The following is a 12,703-nucleotide window of genomic DNA, read 5'->3' as shown; positions in this document are numbered from 1 at the left end:
GTTATAGTGAGACTTGTTGTAAAAAAAAGTAACTCAAGACTTATAAAATAAAATAAAAAATAATCAAAATTTGCTTCAAAGTTGAAACCTACATGACAAATATGAACCTTAATTTTAACCAACTTAATTAAGTGAACATCTCAAATTAATTTATCATATTATATACTCATATATTAATTAAATTCTTTTATAAGGATGATTGTGGCCCAAAATTTTGAAGTTTAAACCCCTAGTTTTTGTTGTATGACTCTTGAGTCGGTGTAAAATTGTGTCCATATTTCATATTAACTTGATGTAGTTTGATTTTATAATTATCTTATTTTAAAAGAAACGATATAAGTCCATTTTCCCTAAAAATAATAACAATATTAAGTATTAATTATGACAAAAAAAAATTACCATTTTGATCATAGTTCAAAATCCAAACTGACTCAAAATATTAGTACTATCAATCATATATTCTTACCATCCATTGCTTTTTAGTATTTATTAGAGATAGTAACCTAAAATGCTAAATGGATTTGATACTCACATCGATTCAACTCGTACGCATTTATAAATGTTTAGTTCTCAGTTCATATTTAGAACTTAAAAAGAAAAATCAAATTAAACAAATAAGTCTAACGAAATCAAAAATTGAAATAGTGACTACAAAGTTGAAGAGAGTTTCATTAACTCAGTTTTTTTTTTCATTAAAAAACACATACACCTTTGCACAAAAAATAAAAAACAAATCGAGCTTAAATTTTGCCTAAAATAGAAGTAAAGATAAAAGAATCTGTGCATTGTTAAACTAAATTATTAAAAATATCTCGAAATTTATTATTACTGTCCTCCTTGTATTGCACATGCGATTATTAACGAAATGAATGGAATTTTCCCTTTAAAATAATTGTGATACAAACTCTTCCACGTTATTTTTCTGTAAGAACTTTATCATAGCGCCGACCCTATGAATTTGTAATTAAAATATTTTGCGATAATGGAATAGTAAAATGAAACTATGATTGAGAGTATCTATCTCTCTATACAAAACCCATATTGTATAAACAGAAAACAAAATCCATATTTTCTTAAGATACTAATAATTAATGGGATCAGACTAACATGTACCTTAAATGCATATATTAAAGTTATAAAAAGAAATTTTGATTTTTTTTTTATATTTAAATTATTAATATGTTGGTTAAGGGCAGTATTACTCTTTTCCTTAATAATTATCACACAAGATAGAAAGAAAAGAAAAAAACAATTTGACATAGTTTGGTACGTGGGTTGTTTTGTCCTCTCTGCGTTTTAATAGCAACCTCGCCACTTTCCAAACAGAAAACTTCGGAAACAGTGTTTACTGTCTCCCACTACTCTCTCCATTCCGTTTGCTTTCTCTTCCCATTTCAACTCTTTCTATATACCATTTCCCCAAACTTCTCTTTTTTCAAATATCATTAAGTCACCATTTTTACTTGTGAGTTTTCATCACACACACACATCTTCTCCAACAGCTACTTTACTCCAACTATTATGTACTATGATCTTGTTCTTTTTTGTTGTTGTTGTTGTTTTTTTTTTTTTTTTTATGAATGCTTCACTTTCTGAAAAATTTGTTCTTTTCTGCAAAACCAATAATAAAAATGTGTGCTTTATATTTTTGATGGTTTTAATTATATCATATGCTTTATTAATATCATACCCTTTTAAAAAGGTTGTTGATTTAAGTAATGGGGTTAAGTTATTATGAACCCCATTTCATTGGATATGCTTTTCTTTTTGCTTCTTTTTTATTTGCCTTAGATACCAAGTGGGGTATAAATCCAAAATTAAATCTTGATTCTTTATTGGGTTGTGTTGTGTTATTAATATTCTTACCTATGTTGTCTTATTTTGAAGGTCAAGCAAAGAGGTGGGAAATTAAAAAATGTCTAAGGTGTCTGTTCATTTGTTGGGTGTTGTTTTGTGGCTAAGTTGTTGGTTGGTGTTGAATGGAGAAGCTCAAGTTGATTACTTGAAATACAAAGATCCAAAGGAACCTTTTGCAACTCGTGTTAAGGACTTGTTGAGTAGAATGACTCTTGATGAGAAGATTGGTCAAATGGTTCAAATTGATAGGAGTGTTGCTAATGCTAATGTTATGAAAACTAGCTTCATTGGTGAGAAGAATTAAGAACCTCATTATACTTTCTAAAAGTTAATGTCTTTTTAAATTGAAAATGTAGTTTCATGTTCAGGCATAGAAAAATAATTTGTAACCAATCTTCTAGTTTTAACTTTTATGCATTTGGTTTTTTGCAAGTTTGATTAATCTTTTCAACTATATCTTTTATTGGGGATGAATCTCATGTTTGATTGCGGATCTATTTCGACCATCATTATCTTGCATTTTTCATGTTTGAATATGTTAGTGCTGTTATATGAATCTTGGTAGATTTTTAATGTTTAGTTTTTACAAGGAAACTGAAGCATCAAGGAATTAATAATTGATAAAAAAATTGAAGAATGAAATATGAAAGGGAATGATAACATTGTTAAGATACATTATCAATTAACTGGTTACTTATGTGTGCAGGGAGTGTATTGAGTGGTGGCGGTAGTGAACCTCTTCCAAAGGCTACTGCTGAAGATTGGGTGAATATGATAAATGAATTTCAGAAAGGGTCTCTAGCAAGTAGATTAGGCATTCCAATGATGTATGGTATTGATGCTGTTCATGGACATAATAATGTCTATAATGCTACCATTTTCCCCCATAATGTTGGGCTTGGATGTACTAGGCAAGTTTAGTTTTTTTTTTGTTTATCATTTGTCTGTTTTACATTGGCATTAATTTGAGTCATTTCATGAATTGTGCTTCCAATTCTGTAGGTTTACAAATTGATTATATTAATTCTAACGGTGTTGTATTGGTACTTCATATATATTGTATATTTATTGGATGCATCGACTATTTGCTTTGTTCTAATAATAATCTTCGATGAATAGGGATCCTGGCTTGGTGCAAAGGATCGGTGCTGCAACTGCTCTTGAAGTCAGAGCTACAGGGATTCCTTATGTTTTTGCTCCATGCATTGCGGTAAATAGAATAAAGATACTAATGATCCTAAACTTGTAAAAAAAACTTTTCCGTAAGACAAGTTTGAGGTTGTCAAATATGTACTATTTTTCTTTAAATTTTACTGATATACTCCTAAAACATTAATTATAGGTCTGTAGAGATCCAAGATGGGGTCGGTGTTATGAAAGCTATAGCGAGGATCCTAAAATTGTGCGAGACATGACAGATATCATACCTGGTCTACAAGGAGATATCCCTGCCAATGGCAAGAAGGGGTTTCCATATGTTGGTGGCAAGTATGACATTATTGATTGTAAATCCTTATAAAATAAAAGTGTTCCATTAATTTTTTTCAAGTATTGTGTTTTATATACTAATTTTAGAAATACTCCAGGGGCCATGACAAGTGAGTTTTGATGCATAATTGGTTGGTTTTCCATTCTTAGTTATATACGATGAAACACTGACATTAACATAGACACCCGATATGTAGACATCTTTAATGGAAGCTGATTAACAATATAATTTTCAAATGGTCTTCATGATTGACTTGTATTTTTTATGTAGTTACTGATGTAAAAAGGTTCACTTCGTTCCTCTATCCTTCACTAGGCTTATAAAGTTATATTCATTCTTTTTGTAGGACAAAGGTAGCAGCTTGTGCTAAGCATTTTGTTGGAGATGGCGGTACAAACAAGGGAGTAAATGAGAACAATGCAGTGATTGACTGGCATGGACTGCTGAGCATTCACATGCCTGCGTATTATGATTCCATCATTAAGGGGGTCTCAACTGTCATGGTTTCGTACTCCAGTTGGAATGGTGTAAAGATGCATGCTAATCGGGATCTAATCACTGGCTTTCTCAAGACTACCCTTAAGTTTAAGGTGATTGGCTTCTCCATATTCTCCTCTATAAAGTTTTGTTTTAACTTCTATTGGATCTGCTATAAAAAAATTGTTGCGTCATACATTTTAAGAAATCTGTGCGACATGCGTTGCAATAAGTGTTGCTCATTTAATATTGATATTTGAACCATATTATTAAGTATTGTGTTGTGTGAGAACAGTCTAATCTTGTTTTTGAATCGTTTTCAGCTCCCATTTTAAGCAATGTGGGTTGACTTGTGGGATTCTAAGTTCTAACTACAATTTTTATTGACTTATTTGTCAGGGATTTGTCATCTCAGATTGGCAAGGTATCGACAAAATCACAACACCACCTGATTCAAACTACACATACTCGGTCCAGGCTTCCATTGAAGCCGGCGTTGATATGGTTAGTCTGTTCATTACGTTGAACTTTCTTGCAGGCCTGTAGTAAATAAAATGTTTGCTTGCTTGAGTGTGTAGCTTACAAAACAATGCAATGCTTATTGAAGAATAAATTATAGGACTCAGTCTTTCCTTTTGTCGACTAATAATCATCATTATAGGTGATGGTTCCATACAAATTCGATGAGTTCATTCAGGATCTTACACTCTTGGTGAAGAATAATGTCATTCCAATGGATCGTATTGATGATGCTGTGGAGAGAATTTTGCTTGTAAAGTTCACCATGGGTCTTTTTGAGAATCCTTTAGCCGATTTCAGCTTAATCAATGAGCTTGGAAGCCAGGTGAATTCATTCAAACCATGCCAAACATGATCAGCATTTCTTGTTGATTTAGAATAATATCCTATTATAATTGAGACATCAAAAGTCGTGAGATAATCAAATATGCTGTTTAATTAGGCACACAGAGACCTAGCAAGGGAAGCTGTGAGAAAATCTCTTGTGCTGCTTAAGAATGGGAAAAATGATAGTGCTCCACTTCTTCCTCTTCCAAAGAAAATCCCAAAACTCTTAGTTGCTGGCACTCATGCTGATAATTTGGGTTACCAATGTGGAGGGTGGACAATGAAATGGCAAGGATTCATCGGCAACAGTGACACAAGTGGTAAGTGACTCTCCGACACTCACAGCAAGTTAAGGTCTTTGCCTATGAAAGCATATGAAATTCTGAGCTTCACATGTACTAAATTACTTATTTACTTTGATATGTGGGGGAAAGTAGTTAATGATGATTGCTTATTTGAAGTTATCCAAAATTATTAGTTAATGCGCAGCAATGTTGGAAAACTAGTTAATGTTATAAACGTGCACTGAACTTATGATGCATATTTTCTAATAAGAACTACCTATGCTCCTTGTTAAGTGTTATTTTGCACAAACCAAATAAATCAATAAATTTTGTTGTTTTTATGAAATTAATTGTATTTTTACACTTGACTATTTATTATTTTATTGCACATATTTATTTTTGTGCAATAAATAGTCAAAGGTATTATTTACAAAATAGTAGTTAATGTTGCATTGTACGATAAACATCGTATGAGTAGAAACAATTTTATTTTATAAAAAGTACGGTTAAAAAGGAAAGGACAAAGTGATAGCATATAGTTGCATGCATGTCAAATGAGAAGAAGCCCCTATATTATCTAATATTCTATAAGATAGCAGGTTTTTTTGGTGCACATAAATATTTTTCAGTTTTACCCTTGAGTCTAATATATAATATTAAAAATGCAGACAAACAGCCATGACTGTCTGTCTTTCCGTTAGTAAGCTAAAATTTAAATGGAGACTTTTTTTTTTCAATGGACAGGAACTACTATTCTCAGTGCTATCAATTCAACTGTTGATCCAAGAACAGAAGTTGTTTTTCGTGAGAACCCCGACGCTGATTTTGTTAAGTCCAACAACTTTGAATATGCCATTATTGTTGTTGGCGAGCTTCCTTACGCCGAGACTGCCGGTGACAGCACAACACTTACAATGATAGATCCTGGTCCAAATATCATCAACAATGTCTGTGGAGCTGTCAAGTGTGTGGTTGTAACTGTTTCCGGCAGACCTATTGTAATTGAACCGTATCTTTCCTCCATAGATGCATTAGTGGCAGCATGGCTACCAGGCACTGAGGGACAAGGTGTGACCGATGTTCTTTTTGGTGACTATGGTTTCAGTGGTAAGCTTGCAAGGACATGGTTCAAATCTGTAGATCAACTCCCAATGAATGTTGGTGATCCTCACTATGATCCACTTTTTCCTTTTGGTTTTGGACTAACAACTGAATCCGTCAGAGACCTAGTAGAAAGGTAATTTTCTATGACGTTTCTTATAGAACATTTTCAAAGAAAAAGAAATACAACTCAACAAAACATGACAATAGATTCAGGGTTTAATGAGAAGGCACTGTCATTGTAAAATAGTTGTAAAATAGTTATATACCGACATACAATGAGAACTCATCATATTGCCATGTTAAGTCTACTTTTTAACCCCATTTTAAAGATAACTGCTAAATACTAAATTTTCAATGGAGATGTCATTGTAAACTAACATTAACATAAAACTAGTTTTAACTGACAATGCATGTTCCATTTTCTGAGAATTAATTTCTTTGAAAAAAATCAATGTAATTTGTATCCACTCTTCATTTACAATTCAACTTTCTTATGGAGTTACGAGATTATCAATTGTGCAGGTCAACCTCCGCTACTGTAAGTGCACGAGCTTGTACATTTACCATTATGGTGACACTACTCATCAGCTTATATTTAACTGGTATGTTTGTGATTGTTACCTCATTCAAAATGAAGTTGATTATTGTTTTTTTTTATGAGACGGCAACATAATAATATTCATGTTTACTATGCCTCCCTATAAGTATGATACATACAAATGATTGATTGTTTGTTTAATTTGATAGGCTAAGCAAGGTGATTATGGAAGCTTATTGGAGTTGGCAGCTAGAGAACTAACTTGGGATATTTCCTAGATTAGTCCTTTTTTAGTTCAAATTCATTGTATTAGAACATTATTATTATTATTATTATTATTATTATTATTATTATTATTATTATTATTATTCATGAACTAGGGCATTTTTTCGGTATATACACAGATAATTTCTTGATTCTCCTGTATTTATTTATTTATTTTTCTTGAGTTTGGGCTTCAAGCATTGATTAAGTTTAATTTGCATGGCTTGAGAGAACATATCACCCCAAAAATTAGTAATTGTGATACAGGAATAGATTCATGTTGTAATTTGACGAGTCAGAAATGGATTTTCTACACTCACTAATCGATGTGGTTTCCATCTCAACTGCTGATGAATATCGGATAGTTAAGACCGATTTACAGAACTTACAATGTGAGCTGTTTAATTTGTATCAAATTACCTGGATTGAGTAACTGCAATGACTATTGGAATTTATGACTGCAGAGAATTTTGGTTCTATGATGCCATGTTCAAATTTCATTATTTAGTCGTGTTGAAAATTTCATGACAAAGTTAAGTGAAATTCCAACATCGGAGGAACAGAAGATAAGATTAACAGGCTTCTCGCCTTGTAACTACAGTTTCTTAGTTTTTATTGCGATAATGTGAATACAAACTCAAGTTGGCTTCATACAAAATGTGAGTTCTATGAAATAGAAAGTGGCATATCTCAGAGTTCCCGAAGGAGAGACCAATGTGTCCTAATTTTAGGACTTTAATCGGCCTGTCATCTACATTCTAGTTCTAGATGGAAATACCCTAAAGATTAAGGACAGAAGTGCATGCAAAAAAGATGCATCAATCGCGAGGATTCTATTCAGAAATGAACAATAAATAAAACTGTGCCTATTATTGTGTTATTTTCTTCATTTTCCCCTTTGAATGGAATCAGTAACAAGATCTAATATATGTTTCTTCCTCATAGTACATATTCATAGAGAAAGAAAGAAAGTTTACCAAATTATATGTTAACTGTTAAGTATAATAATCAAGAACTAAGGGTTGAGGATGTACTCAATTCATTAAAAAATGGGACAAGTACATATGAACAAAAAGAGCCAATAGATAATGTAAAACATGAAATTTGAGATGTTCCTGCTTGAGTTGTTTAATTTCCCTTCTCGCCTTATCATATGCATCCACAATGAGCAAACTTTATTAGACTTTTCATACAAAACTGAAAACTCCTTTCTGTGGACTGACCAATATAGGACTCCTAAACATCATGTGGGATTATTTTCCACAATTGCATCTGATATAGTGCCGCGGTTCAAAAGGATTGTGGCAATCCCTATATTTTTGTTCGAGTCAGGTGAGATGCTCACCCGAAAGAACTCCAGTCTTCAGATATTGTGTCCTTTCTTTGGCAGGCAAGCATCCATGGTGGGAAGGTGAAAGATAATACAAACCTGAAAAGAGAGAAAAAAACAAAGGTTTATAGGACATCAAACATATTCAAAAAATATGTTTAGTGTAACATTTTGCATTGATTAATTCCAACACTCGAATATGAAATAATGAAAGACGACTGGAGTTACAGGATTACAAACGATTGAATGAAATCTTAACATGACAATGCTACTAACATGACAACACAAATGATTTAAGCCATAAACAATCATCACTAACAGCATCATAGTGAAAGTAGCCAAAAAGATTGTCATTCAAGTTAATCATCATGATGTATATCAATAGAAGTACTAAACTAAGAATTAGAGTAATTATTTCCTCTGGCTTCTGTTGATAAAACAAATAACTACTACATCACAAAGATGACCACAACAACGCCAAATTAGCTTAAAACCGAAGCAGAAGTCCTGATGTATGAGCTGTATAGAAGTATGATACTCTTGTACAACTTATGCAAGACACGATTTGAGCAAAGATTGTAAAGAGCGCTGAAGTTTATGAAAACTTCTGTAAAACTTAGCCTTGTTCATGATAATCTCCTCAGGTAATATAGAAGTTAAGGTCAAAATCAACTCTCTTCAAAACATAGCTATTAGGTGAAAGTGAAACCACACAAAATCCAAACTTTATATCTATAAAACACCGCCCCACATGAAAGACTGTCATGTTTGTGACGAGTATCCAAATACTTGGGAAAACCTCCCTTAAATGCTAGCTTTCAAGGAAGAAAAACCAAACCACTTAAATACTCCACCAAACATCCCATACTACTCAAAAGTAGAGCTTGGGAGTTGGGCACCCCATAATACCCAAATCTCTATCAGTTTGGAGCGTGAATAATGCACAAGCTTAACTTTGTGCTAAAATTTTAATTTCTTTTAGATGAATGGGGGTAGCAAGGATCTAACTCTTTACCTGTTGGCCATAAATGTTCTAATATCAAGTCAAAGGCTAAGTCTCCTGAAAGCTTAAGCTTTTATTTTTGTAATGGTCGTCATTCTTGTAATACATTATAATTTCTACATTTCAGGTTAGAAGGTAGAAAAAGCATAGAGGAAAAAGGGCAAGGTAAAAGAATAAAAGTATCTCCAAATATCCTATTCAAAAAACACATACAAAAAAAAAGTATTAAAAAGAAGTATTTCTATGTGTGGGCACATTACGAACCCTTTTGTTACACTTCTGCTGCATTCATACTTGCATCGTTTTCTTCCTCTTTGCTTGTGTTTTCATGGTCGTCCTGGTTTGATCCAATAAGCAAATGCTGACTCCCTGCAACACTTTCATTGCTCTTCACTAAGGAAAGATGGTCCATAGGAAGAGAACTCTTTTTGTAATTCCAAACAAGCATTGAAATATAATCTTGAGGTGTAACAAGTCCTTGTTCTCTGATGCAACTCTGTTGCTCATCTAAAGTCTTTGGATCTTCTAGTTTTATGTATTCAAGCAATGACTTTTCATGGTCAGGCCTCCAATTACCGGGGAATGGGGTGTAATCCGTTTCGGGTACAAGAGACATCCTTGTATATTGGAGCCCGTCAATCGACTCGGCAAGACCCATCCTAAGCAAATTATGGTACTCAGGAGACTGCCCTTTCTTCTCCTTTAGTGGACGGCTTAGGTTTCGTGAACCAATCTTATAAACTTTTGCACGCGATCGAAGCTTGTATTTCGCAGCATAAAGCTTTGCAAGCGAACCTCTTATGATATAAGAACAGAAGTTCACAATCTTCTTCCTATTGTCTGCAAACCTGTACCACTCAACCATGGTTGACAAAAACTTGTTCATTTGAGCATTTGTATGAGCTTGAGTGGCATGAAACATCCTAAAACAAGGCTGGGGATCAGGATCCTTATCACCCTTAAGAAAACTCAACTTTCTAAATTGCCTAATGCATTGCTTTAAGCTCGCCGTGACCGACAAAAGTGTTCCTACACCCTTTTCACTAATGATCTTACCACCAGTTGCAGTGTACCTAAGAGTTGGATAAACAACTCTCCTACAAAGCACATGATCAAGAAACATTATACCTTTAGTTATATGTTCTATAGGAAGACTCTCATTATCAAGCTTAATCATTAACTTCTGATCACAAAACTCAATCAACTGTTTCCTCAACGTCGCCGCATCCGCCCTAGGACCCCGAACACCAATCAAAATATGACCACCATATCTTATAAAATCCATCTTCCTAGTTTTATCAGGTCCGCTAGTAGGAACAAACTCTGGCCACGAAGTGTTTCCTTGCTCAGCTTCCCCTTCGGGACTATTCCATATAACATCACTCTTGGAAGGAACATAAAAATCCTTAATTTTTCCTTCTAACCATTGATCCAACTCATCCAAAACAATATTAGCCAAAAGAGGACTCAAAACACCACAATGCCCCCAATTAGGAACCTTCTCAGCTTCCTCGGGTGCAAAACCAAAAAAAGTGTCTAACCAATAAGGATCAGGCTTAGGTTCATCCTCATTCAACACCCTCTTCTTCTGATACTTCCTTTTCTTCTTCTTCTTCTCCATATCATCAACTTGACTTGTTACAACCGGAGTAACCAATGCCGATTTCAACAAATCAACAACCATCTTATCTCTAACATCTCTCATAACAGCATTAATCACTAACCCTACTTTCACTCCATCCAACAAAGTACTCAAATCACCTTTCAAATACCACAAATAACCAGCAAAACTCCTCCTAATTACCCTCAAAACAGTATGCGGCGTCCTCCCGGGACGAAAAGCGAAAGACTTTGACGAAAACCTAGGTTCATAAATAGGTTCAAGGATCATCAAAAGAACCTCCTGAACAATTTTATCTTGAAAAGGTGTAGGCTGTGTAGTGGTTAAAATAATTTTGATTTTTCTTTTCGAAAGCGATTCGTAATCGGTTTTATCAATAGGTGATTTGATGTGAAATTTGAGTCTTGAACCCCATTTGAAGTTACCATCGATAACCGCGTTACGAAGAGCGAGGAGATTTTCGAGCTCAGGTCTTTGGATTGAGCTTCGTGGTGTGTAGGAACCGGTTTCGTCAGTGGTTACTTTTTGGTAAGCGAGGAGCCAGAGTTCGAAGCGGCGGAGGAAGGAGGAGAGGTTGGTGATGATTTTGTCGGGGTGGCGGAAATTGTCGACCCACATTTGGGAACAAAGGGAGAAAGCGTCTTCTTTGAGGAGAGTTGAGGGGTCGTTTGGGTCTGGTGGTGGACGGCGGAAAGAGGTGAAGGTGGAGAAGTGACGGTAGTGGTGAGGGTGTAGGGGAGTTAAGGTGTGGAGTGGGTGTAGGGGATTATTGTTGGTGAGGAGTTGGAGGGAGAAGAGGGTGAAACGGCGTCGGAGCATGTTTGTGGGTTTGGGGTGTTGTGTTCAAGGCATTGTATTTGAAGAGTGGAGTGAAGTTGTGTTGACTTGAAGGTGTTTGATGTTTGGTTTAGGAGAAGGATCGTTGTGAATGGAGCGGAAGAGCAAAACCCAACAGAAACCCTGGAAATGCAACTACAAAAAGTAATTGGAATAGCAGCCACTGGGTTGCACCAAATAGGTTGTCTGATATAAAATTTTAAATTTAAATTTAATATAAATTTTAAATATATTTTATTTCACATAGCATTGTAGTTAGATGATATTATAATATATTAATTGACATCATATCATATTTTTATATTTATTATACATTTATTTAATGAATAATCATCTCAGGTTGTGCATTAATAGTTGAAATAAATAAATAAAAAATAATTCGTTATTTAAAAGTTTATTATCTTGTGTGATCTACGGGATAAATTATTGCATGGATAAATAATTTTAAATTAAAAGTAATTTTTGAAATAATTTTTATAAAAAATTAATTCATATATCAATTATTCGAATATATTATAATATTTTTCTATGACATTATGTAAACTTTGTGTTTTATAATATGTTATACATTAGTAAGTGTAAATAGTTAATATATGATAGATTGGCATAGTTATTTTATATGGCATTATAATTTAATTAAACAAATACATTATTAAAAATTTAAATAAAATATGATACACCACAAATTCAAATTTGAATATATGATGTAACCATATTAAAAAAGGTAGCATATGTTAAATTCAAACTATTTTTTTTTTTTATTTAGTAAAACTTTCACAAAATGTCAAAACTTAGAACAATTAAAGCTATTCAAAATTTAATTTTAAATGATAATTATTAGACAAAAATAAATTATATATTTTTAAAATTATATCAAATAATATGTGCGATTATTTAATTTAATTGTCAAATTCTGAAAACGAGGTTATTTATCATTGAACGTATATTACGATGATTCATGCTAAAATTGGTTGTTCTATACTTATATCATTTCACTACTAAAAAATAAAAAACTCATAATACAAAATAGCTCAATAAATATACAATTTTGAA

General features: G+C 33.3%; 2 protein-coding genes across 3 annotated transcripts; one reads left to right on the top strand and one right to left on the bottom strand.

Moving 5' to 3' along the window:
- Nucleotides 1-1,299: 1,299 nt before the first annotated feature.
- On the top strand, nucleotides 1,300-7,043 carry LOC101495037 (uncharacterized). Of its 2 annotated transcripts, none has more exons than XM_012714404.3 (12): nucleotides 1,300-1,523; nucleotides 1,888-2,147; nucleotides 2,564-2,768; nucleotides 2,977-3,067; nucleotides 3,200-3,345; nucleotides 3,693-3,936; nucleotides 4,223-4,327; nucleotides 4,485-4,667; nucleotides 4,785-4,989; nucleotides 5,698-6,190; nucleotides 6,580-6,659; nucleotides 6,805-7,043. In XM_012714404.3, the coding sequence occupies exons 2-12, from the start codon at nucleotides 1,916-1,918 to the stop codon at nucleotides 6,807-6,809; spliced, it is 1,989 nt and encodes a 662-aa protein (XP_012569858.1). In that variant the 5' UTR covers nucleotides 1,300-1,523; nucleotides 1,888-1,915; the 3' UTR covers nucleotides 6,810-7,043. The 2 variants fall into 2 exon arrangements, with proteins under 2 accessions (XP_012569858.1, XP_012569856.1); XM_012714402.3 differs by having other exon boundaries at nucleotides 1,301-1,465.
- Nucleotides 7,044-7,762: 719 nt separating this feature from the next.
- Nucleotides 7,763-11,805, bottom strand: LOC101494714 (nuclear intron maturase 2, mitochondrial). Its single transcript, XM_004486391.4, has 2 exons — nucleotides 9,457-11,805; nucleotides 7,763-8,288 (listed from the first exon to the last, which is right to left on the bottom strand). Exon 1 carries the CDS (start codon nucleotides 11,630-11,632, stop codon nucleotides 9,464-9,466), a length of 2,169 nt encoding a protein of 722 aa, XP_004486448.1. The 5' UTR covers nucleotides 11,633-11,805; the 3' UTR covers nucleotides 7,763-8,288; nucleotides 9,457-9,463.
- Nucleotides 11,806-12,703: the final 898 nt, after the last annotated feature.

The sequence above is a fragment of the Cicer arietinum genome, chromosome 1 (assembly GCF_000331145.2).
Source record: "Cicer arietinum cultivar CDC Frontier isolate Library 1 chromosome 1, Cicar.CDCFrontier_v2.0, whole genome shotgun sequence".
Taxonomy (NCBI): Eukaryota; Viridiplantae; Streptophyta; class Magnoliopsida; order Fabales; family Fabaceae; genus Cicer; species Cicer arietinum.
Note: the sequence above shows the minus strand (reverse complement) of the source record. Positions and strands in the feature narration are given on the sequence as shown.

Coding starts and splice junctions, on each gene's coding strand:
- LOC101494714 (XM_004486391.4), bottom strand. CDS start 11,632: ATGCTCCGACGCCGTTTCACCCTCTTCTCCCTCCAACTCCTCACCAAC.
- LOC101495037 (XM_012714404.3), top strand. CDS start 1,916: ATGTCTAAGGTGTCTGTTCATTTGTTGGGTGTTGTTTTGTGGCTAAGT. Junction 3,346..3,692: donor TTTCCATATGTTGGTGGCAA/GTATGACATTAT, acceptor TTCTTTTTGTAG/GACAAAGGTAGCAGCTTGTG. Junction 4,668..4,784: donor TCAATGAGCTTGGAAGCCAG/GTGAATTCATTC, acceptor CTGTTTAATTAG/GCACACAGAGACCTAGCAAG.